Source organism: Pelodiscus sinensis, chromosome 22 (assembly GCF_052426305.1).
Source record: "Pelodiscus sinensis isolate ZL-2025 chromosome 22, ASM5242630v1, whole genome shotgun sequence".
NCBI lineage: Eukaryota > Metazoa > Chordata > Testudines > Trionychidae > Pelodiscus > Pelodiscus sinensis.
Window position 1 is genome coordinate 20,986,928 of NC_143073.1, and position 20,330 is coordinate 21,007,257.

Consider the following 20,330-nt stretch of genomic DNA (forward strand, 5'->3'; position numbering starts at 1 on the left):
GTCCTGGCTCCCAGTGCCCCCCACTCCCTGCCCTGGGGTTGCGCTTTCTTCGCTGGCTGGGCTAAGGGCCTTGCCTGATTGTGCTGGCGTGCTTCACACTGTCCCAGCCCCATGGCTGCCTCCCGCTCCCCAGTGTGGGGCACCAGTGGTGGGTAGGGGCCTAATGGGAAGCCCCCTAAGGCGGCCAGAGGGAGGGCCTGCTACTGCCGCCCCTGCTGGTGGGGCTGAGCCCTGCTCTGTGTCCATGAGATGCTGTGAGGGCAGGGCTGGGCTTTGCAGGGGAAAACAACACACACACACATACAGGCACACCCCCAGCCAGCCGCGCACACACACCCCGGCCAGTCTGTGCGGACGCCCACAATCCCAAGCACACGCATGACACACCCAGGGGCATACACTGGCCTACCCCACCCCCCAGAGAGAGACAAGCGCTCCCGCAACACCTGTAGAATACTCACAGTCGCACTCAGACACAACTGTGCAGCGTTGACTCCCACTGCTCCCCCCCTCCCCGAGGACCTGGCCAGTGGAACTCCCTGCCACTGGACAACTCTGAAATGGAGTGGGACCTGGCCAGGAGCCCAGAACTGTGATGATAGTGGGGGTTGGGCCCCCAGGATCTGCCCCAGGCTGGGACTGGGCTAGTGCGGCCTGTGCAGCAAGGGCAGTGTGACCCCCCCGGGGGACTCCCCAGCCATCCCCTGCCCTGCCCCTGGTTGAGTAACAAAGGGCTGGCGCAGGACTCTTGGGCCTGTTGCAACCCAGCCCCAGCCCCTTACCCGCTGGTGGGTTGGGTAACGGCTCAGGGATTGCACAAGAGAGTCAGAGCTGGGAAGAGAACCCAGGAGCTCTGGCTCCTCCCCCGTAGCCAGCAGACCCCACCGGGGAGAGAACCCAGGAGGCCTGAGCCCCAGCCTCCCCCTCTCTAACCACTAGACCCTGCTCCCCTTTAGATCTTAGACTGCCTCATCTGTCCATCCCTTTGCTGCTGGTTTTGGGGTCTCCCTCCCCTCTCCCCCAGCCACCTCCCCCCCCCGTGCTGGGTCAGCTGCTCCACCCCTCTCCCCCCGCATGCTGTGCAGCAGGGCTGGGGATTGTGCAACGGCCTAACACCAGGCAACGCCGAACGGAAACCACAGGGCCTGGCCCGCCCTGCCTACGCTGCCCTCCAGGTGCATCGGAGCCTGGCGCCACGCCTGCCCCATGGGGGCACACTGCAGCCCTGCCACACTCCGCAGGGGAGGGCGGGGCAGGGTCGGCCAGCCCCCAAAGGAAGGGGGATTCTCCCAGCTGTGTGTGGGCTCTGACACATGGAGGCGTGGTTGTGGCTGCAGCCAGCAGAGGGCGGCAGAGCATGCACACACAAACGTACAAATCCAGGCACAAGCCAACATTCACACACAGTCCTACGCATGCACAAATCCAGTCACACACACACATAATGGCTAACAAATGCAAACAGCACCACCAATCTCGCCCCCCCCCCCCCATCAACATAAACACACAAATCCAGACACTGGCCCCACACAGTCATAACCCCCACACCCTCAATTTGACACACGCCCCACAACGCCTGCAGAACTCGCAAATCTGTACACACCCCCGGGGGTTACTGCAGCACCTCGCACGCAGCCGGATGGGGTCCCAGCACTGTGGCTGTTCCCTGGCCCCCAGGCTCTCTAGGCACCCTCAGTGGCTATTCCCTCCCCCTGGGACAGAGGGGCACAAAGATGGGGAGGGGGGCCGTGGGTTTTGCACCTCTGGGTTCCTGGCATAGGCTCCTTCGAGGATTTGCATTTCTTGGTAGTTCACCCCTTCACCACTTCCTGCCCAGCCCCCTCCTGCTGTGTGAGATGGTTAAGGGGGGGATGGGAAGAACCCAGGAGTCCTACTCCCAGCCCCACCTGTGCTAACGTACCAGACCCCACTGTAACCCCAGAGCCGGGCACGGAACCCAGGAGTCCTGACGCCCAGCCTCCCGCTAACCATTAGTCTCCTCTCCCCTCTAGATGCCAGGACTCCTGGTTGTATGCGGGGGGAGGGGGGGGGTGAAAGCCAGAACTTTTGGGTTCCATCTCCAATTCTAGGAGCAGAGTGCGGTCTAGTGGTTAGAGCAGGAGGAGCCAGGACTCCTGAGTTCTATTCTCAATGCTGTGACATTGGGCCTCAGTTTCTCTTCCCACTTTCGAGTATGGAGACTAAATTCTTTGGGGGCAGGGCCTGTCTCTGGCTGGGTCTGGGTAGCACCCGGCACAAGGGGGCCCTGATCCCGGCTGGGCAGGGCCTGTCTCTGGCTGGGTCTGGGTAGCACTGGGCACAAGGGGGCCCTGATCCCGGCTGGGCAGGGCCTGTCTCCGGCTGGGTCTGGGTAGCACCGGGCACAAGGGGGCCCTGATCCCGGCTGGGCAGGGCCTGTCTCTGGCTGGGTCTGGGTAGCACCCGGCACAAGGGGGCCCTGATCCCGGCTGGGCAGGGCCTGTCTCTGGCTGGGTCTGGGTAGCACTGGGCACAAGGGGGCCCTGATCCCGGCTGGGCAGGGCCTGTCTCTGGCTGGGTCTGGGCAGCACCCGGCACAAGGGGGCCCTGATCCCGGCTGGGCAGGGCCTGTCTCTGGCTGGGTCTGGGTAGCACCGGGCACAAGGGGGCCCTGATCCCGGCTGGGCAGGGCCTGTCTCTGGCTGGGTCTGGGCAGCACCGGGCACAAGGGGGCCCTGATCCCGGCTGGGCAGGGCCTGTCTCTGGCTGGGTCTGGGTAGCACCGGGCACAAGGGGGCCCTGATCCTGACTGGGCAGGGCCTGTCTCTGGCTGGGTCTGGGCAGCACCGGGCACAAGGGGGCCCTGATTTTGCCTTGGCCTTTCTAGATGCTACCATTGTGCAGATCAATAGTGAATACGGAGAGGTGTGCACGTGCATGCACCAGCGTTGTGCAAGGGCTAAATGTGATATCCCCCCCGTACCCCCTCCTCCCTCCCCCCAGCTCCCCAGATCTCCACACTGAGCCCCTAGTGCTGCTGCCCTCAAGAGCAGTACAGGAGCACCCAGCCCTAGCGCCAAAAGAAGAAGAAGAAAAAAAAGCTTTGCAAAATTCGGTCACACCAATAGGAAACCAGCAACAGCGGTTTGTGTGACTTCACTTCCCAAAATTAGACGCACACACACACATACACACACACACACATACACACACACACACACACACATACACACCCCAAGCCCCGCTCATCCGGCCCCCTCTGCCAATGCACCACCTCGCCTCGTTCATGGAGCTCTAAGCAGGAGCTCTGCGCGGGCCCGGCGATGGACGGCACCATCAAGGTAGGTTCTGGAGATGTTCCTCCAGGTGTGGGCGTCTCGGCTCCAGCTGGTGCTGGATTCACGCCGGGCGGGCGGTGTTCAGTTCCTCTCTCTGGTGCGCGCCCCGGCTCCACAAACGCCCCCCCCCCCCGTCCGCTCTTTCCTTCTGGTACAAAAAATTTCCTCTTCCTTCCCGTTCGTGGCGGTCGATGTCGCTGAGCTTAAATAACCCAAACCAAACCGCCCCAGAGAGAGACACGCACGGCACGGCACAGCCAGAGCCCCACACATCTCTCCCCCTCCCTCCCCAGGCGTGTGTGAGAAGGGGGCCAGGATCGGGGAGCACCTGCACCCCAAGGGAAGGAAATGGGGGGCTCCCCTCCATGGAGCACTGGGGCGCCATGGGGCAACTGCACCCCCCCGCCCCAAGCAGGGGAGAAAAGACCTGAGACTGGGCTGGAGATAGGGGGCTGTGCCCGCACCGTGGAGGTACCGGGGTGCAACCTTGCTTAACAGGTCAGCCTGTCCCTTCTGTGCCTGTCCCAGCCGGGGTGCTGCTGGCCCTTGGGTTTGTTCTTTCGTTCCTTTTCTAGCTTGTGTGGTCCTTTTGTGCCCTCTCCCCTTCCTGCCCAGCCTTCCTTCCTTCCTTCCTCTCCTTCGCATTTGACTGTTTTTCTCTCCCTTTCTTTTTCTCTCGGTTTTGGTGTTTTGTTTTGGTTTTTTTTTTCACTCTCCGCTGGCCGCCCTGTCCTTGCTGCTGTCTGAGCAAAGCAAGCGCTCCCGGTGCACCGATTTCAGGCCCGAAGCGCGCCCACCGGTGGGTCGCGTGCCTCCCAGCTGAGAGCCGAACGGCCAGCCTGGGAAGCCGGGAATCTCGCACGCTGCTCAGGGGAACCGGATCTGGAGCTGAGCCCTGCTTGGATTTGGGGGGGCTCCCTTTGCTGCTTGGAGACAGGGCCCCTTTCTCCAAGGGGAGGGCTCAACGCCACTTGGCTGGTCTCCAGGATTTGAGCCTGCAGGGAGAGATGGGGCTGGAAGCTGGTGTGCGCCGTGGGGAGGGGCCCGGCACCAGCAGATAACACAGAAGGTCTATTAATGTTGATCTCCCCCATTCTAACAAATCAGTGGCACTGATGCCTGGGGAGGGGCGGGCCGGCCGGGGGCCCCGCGCCTGGCTGATGCTAGATCCCCGCACACGGTTCCCCGGCCACTCTAAGCCTGTCCGGCGAGAGGACGTTTTCCCCGGCCAGGCCGTGCCTGAGGCTGAGGGGAATCGGAAGCCTCGGCAATGAGAGCGGGGTCCCGGCGGCTCCTTGGCCAGCCCAGGGGAGCTGTTGTGCAGGGCGCTGCAGGCCCTGCCCTGGCTGGGATCAGGGCCCTGTTGTGCCAGACGCTGCCCAGAGACAGGCCCTGCCTAAAGAGTTCACAGTCTGAACACAAGTAGCAACTGAGGCAGCAGGCAGGTTAGGGATTCGTCTGGGTTCTCAGGCCCCAGCCCGCAGCCGTGCCCTGCGCAAACTATGGTCGTGCTCCGCTCACGGGGGTCTCTGGGGCACCCCTTCTGCACCTGCGGGAGGGCAAGGACGGCTCCTGCCAAGGGCGAACAGCCGCAAAAGCTGAACAAACCCCGCCAGGCGAACAGACAGGCCTGGCTCCACGTAGGGTGGCCGGACCTGTTCCTGGAGATGGCCTCATGTGACATGATCTTTCATCCCTGGAGACTCCAGGCCAGACTTGGAGGGTGGGTTCCCTGCCTAGCAGGCCTGGCTCCCAGCCCCCTCGCGGCCAGCGCCCCCGTTCTCCTGCTCCAACCAGCCCCCCGACATGGCTTGTTTTCAAACAACGTTTGGCAGCTCTGCCGGCGTCTCCCAAAGTCCAGATTCAGCGTCTGGGCTGTTCCCAGGTTGAAAGCCCCTTACCACACTGGGTGGGTGGATCTGCCCTAGAAACGCACAGGCGGGGACACCCCCTTCTTATAGGGAGTCCCTTCTCCTTGGCTTTGTGGGCTGTTCTGAGGGGATGGGGGGTAGTTGCCTCTCAGTCTGTGTGTGTGTGAGTGTCCGCTTGTTTCCCTGTGTGTCTGTGCATCTATGCGGCTCCTGTTTCTGCATGTCTGCCCCTTTCCCTGTGTGTGCTTGTATTGGCGTGTCTCTGGGCATGTCCGCCTGTCTGCGTCTGCCTGTCTTTGGGTCTGTGTCTGTATATCTACCTGGCTAGGTGTAGCTATGCGTGTATGTACTTGCCCCCTGCCGGTTTGTGTCTGCCTGCCTGTCTTTGTATCTGTGTGAGTATACAGCTACTGCTTGCTGTATTATAGTTTCCAGGTGACTGTAAATGAACTAGCTGGGGGTGGGGGAGGGTTGTCATTGGCAGGCTGGTGTGGCCCCCTGCTCCCTGGCTGCAAACACAAAGGGAGAGTCCTTCTTATTGTGTGGAGGGGGAAACTGAGGCACAGAGTGATGTGACAACGAACACAAGTTCACTAGGGAGTCTGGCCCAAATCCAGCAGCTTCCCCACCAGCCCTGCCTTCCTCCCACACAGTGTCGAGCGGGGAGAGGGGCCAGGACTCCTGGGCTGTGGGCAGAAGCTGGAGGGGTTTTCAAGCAGGGGCCCCCGCCCAGCTGGTGCCCAGCCCCCAGCCATTGTCTGGCCGGATGGGAGCTATTTACAGCAGCCCAGGCCAGCCGCTCAGAGCCTCGCTCCCCATCAGGTGGCCTTATCAGGAGCCCAAGAGGCTTCCGGCTTCGCAGCCTCAGGCTTCCTGCCTCAGCTTCCTGTGCTGCTGCCCCACAGCTCCGCACGGCTCTTACAGCCCCCTCCCCCAGCCTGCCAGGTCGGCCCCACAGCCCATTGCCCCTGGTATCCCGCCTCAATTACACCCTGGGTCCTATCTACCCTGGCATCCCGCCCCCATGGCCACCTGCCCTGGTACCCCACCCCAAGCAGACCCACCGGCCCATCTACTCCAGTATGCTGCCCTGGGGCAGACCCACAGGCCCACCTACGCTGGTAACCCGTCATTCATCAGACCCCCGGGCCCATCTACCCTGGTATCCCGCCTCTCGTCAGACCCATGGGCCCACCTACCCTGATATCCCACCCCCAATCAGACCCACGAGCCCACCTACTCTGGGATCCCAACTTTCATCAGACTCATGGGCCCACCTACCCAGGTGTGACAACACACTGGGGAGCCCTGACCCTGCACCCCCTGTCCGCAGCCAGACGTGACTCTGCCAGCCATAGAACAGAAGGGTTATTGGTTCTCAGAGGTACAGCACAGCAAAGGCGCTTGCTGATCTAGGAGCCAGGGCCGACAGCCTGAGTCCTCTTGGGGAAAAGGTGTTCACAGGCCCCTGAACTCCCCCCGTACTCGACTTAGTCTGCTCCCTTCATGCTCCCCCCAACCAGACTAAAGCAAGGCCCAGCAACTGGTCCCTGAGCCCCCAGGCAGCTCCGCCGCCTGCACTGGCCTGCTCCCAGACCAAAGGTGAATCTTTTGTCACCTGGTCCCCAGCAGGTGAGACACTGACACTTCCACAGTGAGTCATGCCTGGCCTCTTCCCCCTCTTGCAGAGAGAGCTGCAAAGGGGGGCGGGGGGGGAATGAGGTACACCCCCCCACACACACACACACTACAGCAGTGACTGTAACAGCACCCCCCACTATGTCACACCAGGTATCCTGCCTCAATCAGACCCACCAGCCCATCTACTCCAGTATCCTGCCCTGGGTCAGACCCATGGGCCCACCTACCCTGGTATCCCCTCATTCATCAGACCCACCGGCCCATCTACCCTGGATCAGACCCACATGCCCATCTACCCTGGGATCCCGCCGTTCATCAGACCCAGGGGCCCGTCTACCCTGGGATCCTGCCGTTCATCAGACCCCGGGGCCTGTCTACCCTGGGATCCCGCCGTTCATCAGACCCAGGGGCCCGTCTACCCTGGGATCCTGCTGTTCATCAGACCCCGGGGCCCGTCTACCCTGGGATCCCCTCATTCATCAGACCCACATGCCCATCTACCCTGGGATCCTGCCGTTCATCAGACCCCAGGGCCCATCTATCCTGGGATCCCGCCGTTCATCAGACCCCGGGGCCCATCTACCCTGGGATCCCGCCGTTCATCAGACCCCAGGGCCCATCTACCCTGGGATCCCGCCGTTCATCAGACCCACATGCCCATCTACCCTGGGATCCTGCCGTTCATCAGACCCCGGGGCCCGTCTACCCTGGGATCCCGCCGTTCATCAGACCCCAGGGCCCGTCTACCCTGGGATCCTGCCGTTCATCAGACCCCGGGGCCCGTCTACCCTGGGATCCTGCCGTTCATCAGACCCCGGGGCCCGTCTACCCTGGGATCCCGCCGTTCATCAGACCCCGGGGCCCGTCTACCCTGGGATCCTGCCGTTCATCAGACCCCGGGGCCCGTCTACCCTGGGATCCCGCCGTTCATCAGACCCCGGGGCCTGTCTACCCTGGGATCCTGCCGTTCATCAGACCCCGGGGCCTGTCTACCCTGGGATCCCGCCGTTCATCAGACCCTGGGGCCCGTCTACCCCGGGATCCTGCCGTTCATCAGACCCTGGGGCCCGTCTACCCTGGGATCCCGCCGTTCATCAGACCCTGGGGCCCGTCTACCCTGGGATCCCGCCGTTCATCAGACCCCGGGGCCCGTCTACCCTGGGATCCTGCCGTTCATCAGACCCTGGGGCCCGTCTACCCTGGGATCCCGCCGTTCATCAGGCCCAGGGGCCCGTCTATCCTGGGATCCCGCCGTTCATCAGACCCCGGGGCCCGTCTACCCTGGGATCCTGCCGTTCATCAGACCCCGGGGCCCGTCTACCCCGGTATTCCGTCCCCCTTCCTGCCCCCTAGGTCAGAGCCCTGCCTGTAGCACTGACAGAGCGTTCGTGTGGAGATGCTCCACCATGGCCGGTCACTCCCTGCTGTGCAGCCGAAGGGAAGGGTTCAGATGGTGACACACAGAACCTTGTGCCGAGCCAGGTGTCCCTCCCTCCAGGCACTGGACCTGGCTCCCCTCCCTGGCACCTTGGCACAGGCTAGCTGTGCCTCCTTGCAGTGCAGGGCATGGGCTTGTGCCTCCCTCGATTTTATGGCCATGGCATATGGCCTACATGCTATTGCGCCCCTCACCAGGCACCATAGTTCCTCTTCCCCCATGGCTTGTGTTACACGGGACCCTCCGTTGTGCACGGGGCTTCCAACAGTGTATCTGCCAGGTGCCACGGGGCTATTGATGGGACTGGTCATGCATGTGCTGAGTGTGGCACAGCTGTCGTGCAATTGCACGGATGGTGCCTGCTCTGAATGAGAAGCATGCAACTCATCCATCGTGCAACGTGTGTGCAGTTGCAGTGCTGGTGCATGCGCCAAGTGTTATGCGTCTTGCATGGATGCACTGTAACAGGTATGCTGTTGCACTGGTTGGCCTCTGATTTGATGCATATGGCACAGCTGTTGTGCAATGGGTGTGCAAATGCACTCGTGCATGCTGCATTGGTGTACACGTCACACCCATCATGCAGTGAGTGTGCACTTGCACTGATTGCGCATGTTGCTTTTGATGCACCTGGCTCAGCTGCCGTGCAATGACAGTGCAAGTGCTCTCGTTGTGCACGCTCTGCTTGTGATTCAACTGGCACATCCCTCATGCTATGGCTGTGCAATTGCACTGATTGTGATGCCTGAGGTACGGCCTCACGGTTAGTGTGCAGTTGCATGGATTGTGCCTGTTCCGACTGTGATCCATGGAGTGCACTGACTGGGAGGCAAATGGCACGTCCCTCGTGCAGTGGGGTCATGTTTGCACTGTTGTGGTGCACGTGGAGTTTGCACTGCTTAGGCTCACACCGGTTGTGATGTGAGTGGTGCCTCTGTTGCTGGAAGGGCTGCCTTTGTGCACACACTGAAGAGGTGGTGACAGGGCTTGTGGGGCACATGGTGCATCCGTCATGTGATGGGGAGGCACAATATGGGGCCAGCTCTGTGGGGCTCTGTGCTGCAAGACATGGCCCCTGCTTTGGGCGCAGGCCACAGGCTGCTCACCCCAGCTGGGCACCCAGAGCCCGTGCAGCAACCCCGACCTGCCCTTTGTGCGCCACCGTGGCATCTTTGCTGCACCCTGTGCCCCGCAGTGGCTACGGCCCAGCCCAGGGTGGTTTGTACGAGGTTGGATGCCCCCCTGCAATATCCTGCAGCCCCCCCGTCCCGTCACCACTTCTGGTGTCATGCAGGCAGGGCTGCACCTCACCCCGTGGGCATTGTGCTGCTCGTGCAGCCTTGCCGGTGGCACGCGCCTCGCCCCACATGGGGCACCCTGCAGGCGGCCTTCCCCGGCGCCCCACTGGGGGGTCCCTTGCACCTCATGGCTCCTACCTGCCGTTGCAAGGAGGGGTGCTGCATGCACGCTCAGCCGAGGCCTGTGCAGCAGCGGGCTCGGGGGCGGGCAGGCATGGTAAGGGAGCAACCACAGCCAGCCCCCCTCCCCCTCTAGGGCCCGATAACATCTCCAGCGCAGCAGCTCAGGCTGCAAAAAAAGATCAGCCCAGCTCCCCCGAGACTTCTGCTTTCTGTGCAAAGAGCCCACACCCAGTGCACAGCCGGGGGGGGTGGGGGGCGGGGAATCTGGCGGCAGCATCCCCCCCAGCCCCACAGAGCAGCGCCCCCCAGCCCCACAGAGCAGCACCCCCCAGCCCCACAGAGCAGCGCCCCCCAGCCCCACAGAGCAGCGCCCCCCAGCCCCACAGAGCAGCACCCCCCAGCCCTGCAGAAGAGGCACTTTTAGGGGGAGAGGGAAGATCTGTGGTGGCTGAGTCTGGCTGGGAGGGGCTCCTCTGAGGTCTGGGTCTTCCTGCAGCTCTGGCCGCCCTCACCAGCAGGGGGTGCTGTGAGCGCGGGGGGGGGGGGAGATTGCAGTGCTCAGTTCCCTCACCCCAGCAGGGGGTGCTGCGAGCGCAGGGGGGGGGGATTTCAGGGCTCAGTTCCCTCACCCCAGCAGGGGGCGCTGCGAGCGCAGGGGGGGGGGATTTCAGGGCTCAGTTCCCTCACCCCAGCAGGGGGCGCTGCGAGCGCAGGGGGGGGGGAGATTGCAGTGCTCAGTTCCCTCACCCCAGCAGGGGGCGCTGCGAGCGCAGGGGGTGGGGAGGTGGAGCTATGACTGGTGCGTGTAACCCAGGGCAGGGAAGGGGAGAGGGAAGAGGTCGAGCTATGAACTGGTGTGGGAGGGACCTTCCCACCTCTGCTTCCCTGCCTGTGCCCGGGACTCCCCATGTCTGCCTTTCCCACCTCTGCTTGTATCTGGGACTTTTTACCTGTAGCCTGAGACTCCCTGCCTGTTTGCTGCTGTACCTCCCTGGGGGTGTGCACTTTCTCCGCCTGTATTTTCTGCTTGTACTTCTGCAGGTGGCTTCTCTGAGCTCTGGCCCAACTTCATGGCCCTTCTCTGCTCCCTTGGCTACAAAGCGCTGAGGCCACAGCCCCTCCCAACTGCACAGCCAGCCCAGTGTCACAACCCTGTGCAAGTCTCCTGCAGAACGGGGAGCCAGGACTCTGGGGTTCTAGCCCCAGCTCGGGGAGGGCAGTGGGTTGCAGCAAGAGATGGGATCCAGGTCTCACTCTGCCAGTAAATATGTGACTTTGGATAGGTTATCCCTCCCCCCGTGCCTCAGTTTCTCCAGGAGCCAAATAACTACAAGGGAACACAACCACGTATACCCCTGCCCACATTACAGTGCATGACGTCTGTGTGTCCGGTTGTACGTTTTCATGAGGGCATTGGGCGTGGCTGACTGTTTTGCATGCACTGTGCAAGTCTGTATAATGATATGCATGGACCATGTATCACTGTCCAGGTCTGCCCAAGGCATGTGTGTGTATGTGTGATTCACTGTGTGTCAGGCTATGAAGTGCAGGTGTCCGTCTGTGTGTTGGCTGGTGCAGCGGGTGTGTCCATGTGGCTGTACCTGGCCTGGGTGTGTCACCCGGCCAAGTTCAGCTGCAGCTGCCCAAGGATGGATGAGCTCCTTGGGACCCAGGGCTGGGGGAGGAAGGGGGTTTGTAGGGCTAGGCTAGGCAGGAAGTCAGTCAGGGCCACTAACTGTCACCTGCCAGCAGCCACGCTTGGGCTCTGGCAAACAGGAAATGTCCCCTCCCCCCAGGGCTAACAGCCGGGGACAGACACCACCTTGCTAGGGGCAGAATAACACAGGCGCACCGGGCAGGAGGGTGCCCCAATGCCCCAGTGCAGCACTAGAGTGTATGTGCCGTGGAGCACAAGCTGGGGGTTCAGCAGGGGGCGCTGGGCTGCAGGGGGTTCAGCAGAGGGCACTGGGCTACAGGGAGCAGGGGCGAGCAGGGGGCGCTGGGCTGCAGGGAGCAGGGGGTGCTGGGCTGCAGGGAGCAGGGGGTGCTGGGCTGCAGGGGGCGCTGGGCTGCAGGGAGCAGGGGGTGCTGGGCTGCAGGAGGCGCTGGGCTGCAGGGAGCAGTGGGCTCTGGGCTGCAGGGAGCAGGGGGGGCTGGGCTGCAGGGAGCAGGGGGCGCTGGGCTGCAGGGAGCAGGGGGCTGGGCTGCAGGGAGCAGGGGGGAGCAGGGGGCGCTGGGCTGCAGGGAGCAGGGGGCTGGGCTGCAGGGAGCAGGGGGTTCTGGGCTGCAGGGAGCAGGGGGCGCTGGGCTGCAGGGGGGGGGCTGGGCTGCAGGGAGCAGGGGGTTCTGGGCTGCAGGGAGCAGGGGGCTGGGCTGCAGGGAGCAGGGGACGCTGGGCTGCAGGGGGCGCTGGGCTGCAGGGAGCAGGGTGCTAGGCTGCAGGGAGCAGGGGGTTCTGGGCTGCAGGGAGCAGGGGGCTGGGCTGCAGGGAGCAGGGGGGAGCAGGGGGCGCTGGGCTGCAGGGAGCAGGGGGCTGGGCTGCAGGGAGCAGGGGGCGCTGGGCTGCAGGGAGCAGGGGGGAGCAGGGGGCGCTGGGCTGCAGGGAGCAGGGGGCTGGGCTGCAGGGAGCAGGGGGCTGGGCTGCAGCGAGCAGGGGGCTCTGGGCTGCAGGGAGCAGGGGCTGGGCTGCAGGGAGCAGGGGGCGCTGGGCTGCAGGGAGCAGGGGGCTGGGCTGCAGGGAGCAGGGGGCTGGGCTGCAGCGAGCAGGGGGCTCTGGGCTGCAGGGAGCAGGGGGCTGGGCTGCAGGGAGCAGGGGGCTGGGCTGCAGCGAGCAGGGGGCTCTGGGCTGCAGGGAGCAGGGGGCTGGGCTGCAGGGAGCAGGGGGCGCTGGGCTGCAGGGAGCAGGGGCTGGGCTGCAGGGAGCAGGGGGCTGGGCTGCAGCGAGCAGGGGGCTCTGGGCTGCAGGGAGCAGGGGCTGGGCTGCAGGGAGCAGGCCAGGGGCTCTAACCCCACCATGTGTCCTCCCTGCAGGAGGCGCTTTCCGTGGTGAGCGAGGACCAGTCCATATTCAACCCGTCCTACGGCCCCCCCCACCTCATGAAGACTGAGGTTGCCCCCGCTGAGGAGTACAATGGCAAGGAAGGGCCCGAGCTGGGGGAGCCAGACTGGTCCAGTCAGACCAGCAGGGGGCACCCTGTGAAGCGGGAGAACGAAAACGTCAACTGCTCCAGGTTAGGAGGTTTGACTCGCGGGACTCCCTGCGCCTGGGTGTTCATGGAGTTAACCTGCGGGACTCCCTGCCACTGTGCAGACTGGCCCATGGAGCTAGGCCACAGACGGGGGGTCCATGGCCCAGCAGGACCTGGCACAGCCCAAGCTCCTGGCTCAGTCGAGCTGGGCTGTGGTGGCATCCACAGGAAGTGACTCATTTCCCTCGTCTCATCCCCAGGAAACCTCAGTCAGTGCCAGGGGCTGCACTGTGAGCCCAGCCGGCATCAGTGCTCCAGGGCAGGGTGGCCCAACCCTCGGCCCAGTGTCCCTCACTCCTGACCCACAGCCCCTGCCCCCCCCCCAGCTGCCTGAAACTGGCTAAGCTCACTGCCCCTGTCGCCTGCAGACAGTCCCCGGTCGACTGCAGCGTGTCCAGGCGGGGCAAGTCCGGGAGCGACCCCCACCCCATCCCCTACCCGGCCAGCTACAGCGACCAGCGGAGCAGCCCCCCAGCCAACCCCCACAGCGAGGAGAAGAGGGTCATCGTCCCAGCGGGTGAGTGCCCCCCCGCCCCTCGTGCTCACCAGGGACCTTCCCCTGGCGCATGCCCAGCCCCAAGGTCTCCAGAGTCCTAGCTTGGGGCAGGGCTGGTAAACACCTCTGGGAACCCAGGCGTCCGGGCCAGCCGGCCCCTCACCGTGCCATGGCTCTGGGGGGGCCGTAGCCCAGGAACCCAGGCGTCCGGGCCAGCTGCCCCCTCACCGTGCCATGGCTCTGGGGGGGCCGTAGCCCAGGAACCCAGGCGTCCGGGCCAGCCGGCCCCTCACCGTGCCATGGCTCTGGGGGGCCGCAGCCCAGGAACCCAGGCGTCCGGGCCAGCCGGCCCCTCACCGTGCCATGGCTCTGGGGGGGCCGTAGCCCAGGAACCCAGGCGTCCGGGCCAGCTGCCCCCTCACCGTGCCATGGCTCTGGGGGGCCGCAGCCCAGGAACCCAGGCGTCCGGGCCAGCCGGCCCCTCACCGTGCCATGGCTCTGGGGGGGCCGTAGCCCAGGAACCCAGGCGTCCGGGCCAGCCGGCCCCTCACCGTGCCATGGCTCTGGGGGGGCCACAGCCCAGGAACCCAGGCGTCCGGGCCAGCCGGCCCCTCACCGTGCCATGGCTCTGGGGGGGCCGCAGCCCAGGAACCCAGGCTGCCCCTCACCGTGCCATGGCTCTGGGGGGGCCGTAGCCCAGGAACCCAGGCGTCCGGGCCAGCTGGACTCTTTCCTCTCCGAGCGAGGCGCAAGGGGGTTGCTCTTCCCCTGGACTCAGGCATCCGGGCCGGCGCCCGCCCGTGTCTGTGGGGACCGCGCTTCGGGTGGGTAGAGCTCTGAGGAGCCTGGACCACTCGGGCTCCCCCCGCCGTATTTGTGACATGCCCTGGGTGGGTCGCTGTACTCGGGAACCCGGCGTCCGGGCCGGCTGGACTCCGTGTGTCTGTCTCCCGCAGACCCGGGCGTGTGGACGCAGGAGCACGTACGCCAGTGGCTGGACTGGGCGGTGAAGGAATACGGGCTGGAGGGGGTGGATGTGGCCCTGTTCCAGCATGTCGACGGCAAGGAGCTGTGCAAGATGGGCAAGGAGGAGTTCCTGCGCCTCACCTCGCCCTACAACGCCGACGTGCTGCTGTCCCACCTGGCCTACCTGCGGCAGAGTACGGCCCTGGCCCCAGACCCCGGCCACTGGCAGGGAGCCCCCGCCCTGCTCCCAGCGCCCCCTGCCAGGCCCCCGCTCCCCACAGCTCAGCGCCCCCTGCTGGGCCCCGCCCCGCTCCCCAGTGCCCCATGATGGGCCCCCAACCCGCTCCCCGCAGCTCAGCGCCCCCTGCTGGGCCCCGCCCCGCTCCCCAGTGCCCCATGATGGGCCCCCAACCCGCTCCCCACAGCTCAGCGCCCCCTGCTGGGCCCCGCCCCGCTCCCCAGTGCCCCATGATGGGCCCCCAAACCGCTCCCCACAGCTCAGCGCCCCCTGCTGGGCCCCGCCCCGCTCCCCAGTGCCCCATGATGGGCCCCCAACCCGCTCCCCGCAGCTCAGCGCCCCCTGCTGGGCCCCACCCTGCTACCCAGTGCCCCATGATGGGCCCCCAACCCGCTCCCCGCAGCTCAGCGCCCCCTGCTGGGCCCTGCCCCGCTCCCCAGTGCCCCATGATGGGCCCCCGACCCACTCCCCGCAGCTCAGCGCCCCCTGCTGGGCCCCACCCTGCTACCCAGTGCCCCATGATGGGCCCCAACCCGCTCCCCGCAGCTCAGCGCCCCCTGCTGGGCCCCGCCCCGCTCCCCAGTGCCCCATGATGGGCCCCCAACCCACTCCCCACAGCTCAGCGCCCCCTGCTGGGCCCCGCCCCGCTCCCCAGTGCCCCATGATGGGCCCCCAACCCGCTCCCCGCAGCTCAGCGCCCCCTGCTGGGCCCCACCCTGCTACCCAGTGCCCCATGATGGGCCCCCAACCCGCTCCCCGCAGCTCAGCGCCCCCTGCTGGGCCCCGCCCCGCTCCCCAGTGCCCCATGATGGGCCCCCAACCCTCTCCCTGCAGCTCAGAGCCCCCTGCCGGGCCATGCCTGCTCCCCAGAGCCCCATTGTGGGGCACCCAATCTGCAGCCCAGCGGCCCCTGCTGAGACCCCGCCCTGCTCCCTGCTGCCCAGCACCCCCTGCTGGCCCCTGCCCCACTCCCCAGCACCCCCTGCCGGGCCCCCCTCCCGCTCCCTGCAGCCCAGTGCCCCCTGCTGGGCCCCTGTCCCACTCCCCAGCGCCCCCTGCTGAGACCCCCTCCGGCTCCCTGCAGCCCAGCGCCCCCTGCTGGGCCTCTGCCCATCAATGGACCCACTCACCCACCTTCCCCTGCCCTTGGCGCCTTAGCAGCAGGATGGCCGTGGCCTGGCTGGGAGCGCCACCCCACCCAGGCCCTCGCCCCCTGCCCCACCCAGACTCCAGCTCTGAGCAGAGCTCTCTGGTCTTCCCACACAGGCAGCCCGACCTTCAGCTACCCGGCCGCCCCAGCTGTGACGCCCCAGCCCCCTGCGCCCCCGTCACGGGTGCAGGTGAAAACTGGTGAGTCTACAAACACCAGTCCTGGTGCGCACAGGCCCCCCCGGGAGGGCTGGCAGCCAGGCCACCTGGCGTCTATCCCGGGGGGAGCGGGGTCTAGTGGTTAGAACAGGGGGGTGCTGGGACCAGACACTGCTGGGCTTGTCCCTCCTGCAGTGATTTCACCCCCCCCACACACTACTAATGGGCTGTCTCTCCCCCTCCCCCCATTTGCCTGCAGAATCCCCCTATGAGGAAATCAGGCGCAACAGCTGGAGCAGTTCTGTCAGCAGCGGCCCCAAAGGTACCAGCCCCTTGTCCCCATCCCTTGGGGGGCAGTGCCCCATGGCCCCGGAACCCCTGCATGGGGGTGAACCCTGGGGTTATTACCCGGGATTGGCAGCTGGCATACCCATTCCCTCCCCTAACCCTCCCCCTCCCTCTCCCGCAGGCTCCCCTCCACAGATCCAGGGGGTGACTCGGACGAGTGACTCCCCACGAATCGTACCAGGTGGGTGCCGCTGCTTGGGGGTTAGGGCGATTGAGCCTGTAGCTAACCCCCCCCCCAAACTGGGCGAGGGTTACGAAGGCCCAGAGCTCCAGCCACTGCAGAGTTGCGGGTTGGGGTCTGATTGGATGGGGGGTAGCTGGCCCCTGGGATTTGGGGTGAAGCCCCTTTGGGGGTGATGGGGCCAGGGGAGGGATCTTACGGGAGGGTCTCTGACACCCATAAAACTAACTCCCCCGACTCCCTTTTCACCCCCCAGATCCATACCAGGTCCTGGGACCCACCAGCAGCCGCTTGGCAAACCCAGGTGGGTCTGGGTACCTATTCCCTCTTGGGGGACTATAGAATGGCTGGAGGCTTGGGGAGGGGGGCCCTCTGGCAGGGGAGTGGCACCTAGTGGGGCTGAAGGAGCGGGGAGAGGAGAGGGGGCTGGGAATCAGGACTCCTGGGTTTTACCCGGGCTGTGGGTGGGGAGTGGGGTCTAGGGTGTTAGAGACCCTACAATAACAAACCAGGAAAGACCCCCCCATTAACCAGCCAGTGCACACAGCAGGCCCTCCAATAACAAAGCCAAGTGCTGCGCGGACGCCCCAGGGCCCTGCTCCCTGGGCAGAGGCCAGCCCCTCGGCTCACAGCCCGTCTCCCCGCCCGGCAGGCAGCGGGCAGATCCAGCTCTGGCAGTTCCTGCTGGAGCTGCTGTCGGACAGCAGCAACTCCGGCTGCATCACGTGGGAGGGCACCAACGGGGAGTTCAAGATGACGGACCCGGACGAGGTGGCGCGGCGCTGGGGCGCCCGCAAGAGCAAGCCCAACATGAACTACGACAAGCTGAGCCGGGCGCTGCGCTACTACTACGACAAGAGCATCATGACCAAGGTGCACGGCAAGCGCTACGCCTACAAGTTCGACTTCCAGGGCATCAGCCAGGCCCAGCAGAACCACCCGGGCGAGGGGGCTGCCTACAAGTACCACCCGGGCGAGCTGGCCTACCTGCCGCCCTACCACCAGCAGAAGGTTGGCTTCGGCCTGGGCCACAGCACCCAGCTGCCCGTCTCCTCCGCCAGCTTCTTCGGCACCCCCACGCCCTACTGGAATGCCAGCTCCGGGAACCTCTACCAGAGCCCGCCTGTGGCCCGGCCCCCGGGTGGCCACCTGACCTCCTTCTACTAGCCACGGGGTGCCCCGGCCCGCCGGCAGCCAGCTGGACTCCTTCTACTAGCCACGGGGTGCCCCGGCCCGCCGGCAGCCAGCTGGACTCCTTCTACTAGCCACGGGGTGCCCCGGCCCGCCGGCAGCCAGCTGGACTCCTTCTACTAGCCACGGGGTGCCCCGGCCCGCCGGCAGCCAGCTGGACTCCTTCTACTAGCCACAGGGTGCCCCGGCCCGCCGGCAGCCAGCTGGACTCCTTCTACTAGCCACGGGGTGCCCCGGCCCGCCGGCAGCCAGCTGGACTCCTTCTACTAGCCACAGGGTGCCCCGGCCCGCCGGCAGCCAGCTGGACTCCTTCTACTAGCCACAGGGTGCCCCGGCCCGCCGGCAGCCAGCTGGACTCCTACTAGCCACCGGGTGCCCCAGCCCGCCGGCAGCCAGCTGGACTCCTTCTACTAGCCATGGGGTGTCCCGGCCCGCCGGCAGCCAGCTGGACTCCTCCTACTAGCCACGGGGTGCCCCGGCCCGTCTGTGGCCAATTGGACTCCTCCTACTAGCCACAGGGTGCCCCGCCCCACCGGCAGCCAGCTGGACTCCTGCTACTAGCCACGGGGTGCCCTGGCCCATCCGTGGCCAATTGGACTCCTTGTACTAGCCCCAGGTTGCCCCGCCCCACCGGCAGCCAGCTGGACTCCTGCTACTAGCCACGGGTGCCCTGGCCCACCAGTGGTCACCTGACTCCTCCTACTAGCCACACGGTGCCCTGCCCCGCCAGCAGCCACCTGCCAGCCTTCTACTAGCTGTGGGGTCTCCTGACCCGTGGGTAGTCTTGGGGGGCCAAGGGAGAGTCTGGGGCACAGCCCAGGAGTCCAGGGTTAGTTGGGGTGCAGGGTTTTTAAAGGAGAGGTTAACCTGCAGTTGTCCCTGCCCCCAAATCCTGCTTTCAGCAGATGCCACCCCTCCCCAGCCCTTGCACAGGGGCACTGAACAGCCTGAGTAGCCTGTTGGCTCAGGCCGCCGCTGGTCTAGGCTGGCTACCCGCTGGGTGGATGCCGCTGGGGTAGGCTGGCTACCCGCTGGGGTGGATGCCGCTGGTGTAGGCTGGCTACCCGCTGGGGTGGATGCCGCTGGTGTAGGCTGGCTACCCGCTGGGTGGATGCCGCTGGGGTAGGCTGGCTACCCGCTGGGGTGGATGCCGCTGGGGTAGGCTGGCTACCCGCTGGGGTGGATGCCGCTGGGGTAGGCTGGCTACCCGCTGGGGTGGATGCCGCTGGGGTAGGCTGGCTACCCGCTGGGTGGATGCCGCTGGGGTAGGCTGGCTACCCGCTGGGTGGATGCCGCTGGTCTAGGCTGGCTACCCGCTGGGGTGGATGCCGCTGGAGTAGGCTGGCTACCCGCTGGGGTGGATGCCGCTGGTCTAGGCTGGCTACCCGCTGGGGTGGATGCCGCTGGGGTAGGCTGGCTACCCGCTGGGGTGGATGCCGCTGGTCTAGGCTGGCTACCCGCTGGGGTGGATGCCGCTGGTGTAGGCTGGCTACCCGCTGGGTGGATGCCGCTGGTGTAGGCTGGCTACCCGCTGGGGTGGATGCCGCTGGTCTAGGCTGGCTACCCGCTGGGGTGGATGCCGCTGGTCTAGGCTGGCTACCCGCTGGGTGGATGCCGCTGGTGTAGGCTGGCTACCCGCTGGGGTGGATGCCGCTGGGGTAGGCTGGCTACCCGCTGGGGTGGATGCCGCTGGGGTAGGCTGGCTACCCGCTGGGGTGGATGCCGCTGGGGTAGGCTGGCTACCCGCTGGGGTGGATGCCGCTGGGGTAGGCTGGCTACCCGCTGGGGTGGATGCCGCTGGGGTAGGCTGGCTACCCGCTGGGGTGGATGCCGCTGGGGTAGGCTGGCTACCCGCTGGGTGGATGCAGCGTGGGGGTGGGGGCTGCCGCATGGAGCCCTCTGTGGCCGTGGAGCAGCCGTTGCCTCTACCCCCAAGAGGTGCAGAGGTTGGCGAGCGAGTGGGGGCTCTGCCTGGCGCCTGCACACCCCAGGACGCTGACTGAGGGCCGGAAACCAGCTCCCGCACCTGGACCCGGACCAAGGAGCCAAGCCAGATGCCCCCCATCCCCTTTACCCCACCCCTCCAGGCAGACCCTGTGCGGCTCATGGCAGCAGCCCCCCTCCCTGGGAAGCGGTGCGCAGAGACGCGGCTCTGTGAGGGACTGTATCTGGGACAGCCCACCGGCTTCCACGGGGCTGACAGCGACTGTAATGTGTCCCCCCTCCCCCCGTATTAAAGGTTGCATTGTTATGTGAGAGACTGTTTGCAAAATAATTGCGGGGCACCCTGGAGGGACGGGTGGGGGGGGGGGAAGCAGGGGTTAGGGACGGGGATTAGCTGTGGGGGGTAAGAACTCCAGAACCCCCCCCCCCCCCCGAGGCTACAGCTGCCCTGCGCCACCAGCCCAACCCTGGCACTGCTGCTTCCTGGCCCCCAGGCGCTGGGATGGGGGCAGCCGGGGATGCCTGGCTGAATGGGGCTGAGGCCAGGCCCAGACCTGGGAGCCAGCCCCGAGGAGCCACACAGCGCTACTGCCCCCTAGGGGAGACAGCAGGGCTCTCCACCTTCCACAGCCAGAGCCTGAATCCAGTACCCCCAGCCGGGGCAGCCTGGGGCTGGGACTGCAGTAACCACCTTTCCCTCTGCCCGCCCGCCTCCGCAGCCA

At 65.8% G+C, this 20,330-nt stretch overlaps 1 protein-coding gene across 5 annotated transcripts; it reads left to right on the plus strand.

Moving 5' to 3' along the window:
• The first annotated feature begins 3,162 nt into the window (after positions 1-3,162).
• Positions 3,163-19,922, plus strand: LOC102456818 (FEV transcription factor, ETS family member). Of its 5 annotated transcripts, none has more exons than XM_089772786.1 (9): positions 3,163-3,320; positions 12,719-12,918; positions 13,305-13,453; positions 14,389-14,592; positions 15,903-15,986; positions 16,204-16,266; positions 16,414-16,473; positions 16,730-16,777; positions 17,024-19,922. In XM_089772786.1, the coding sequence occupies exons 1-9, from the start codon at positions 3,303-3,305 to the stop codon at positions 17,638-17,640; spliced, it is 1,443 nt and encodes a 480-aa protein (XP_089628912.1). In that variant the 5' UTR covers positions 3,163-3,302; the 3' UTR covers positions 17,641-19,922. The 5 variants fall into 5 exon arrangements, with proteins under 5 accessions (XP_089628912.1, XP_089628915.1, XP_089628916.1 ...); XM_089772789.1 differs by having other exon boundaries at positions 17,126-19,922; XM_089772787.1 differs by lacking the exon at positions 3,163-3,320 and adding an exon at positions 3,346-3,815.
• The last annotated feature ends 408 nt before the right edge of the window (positions 19,923-20,330 follow it).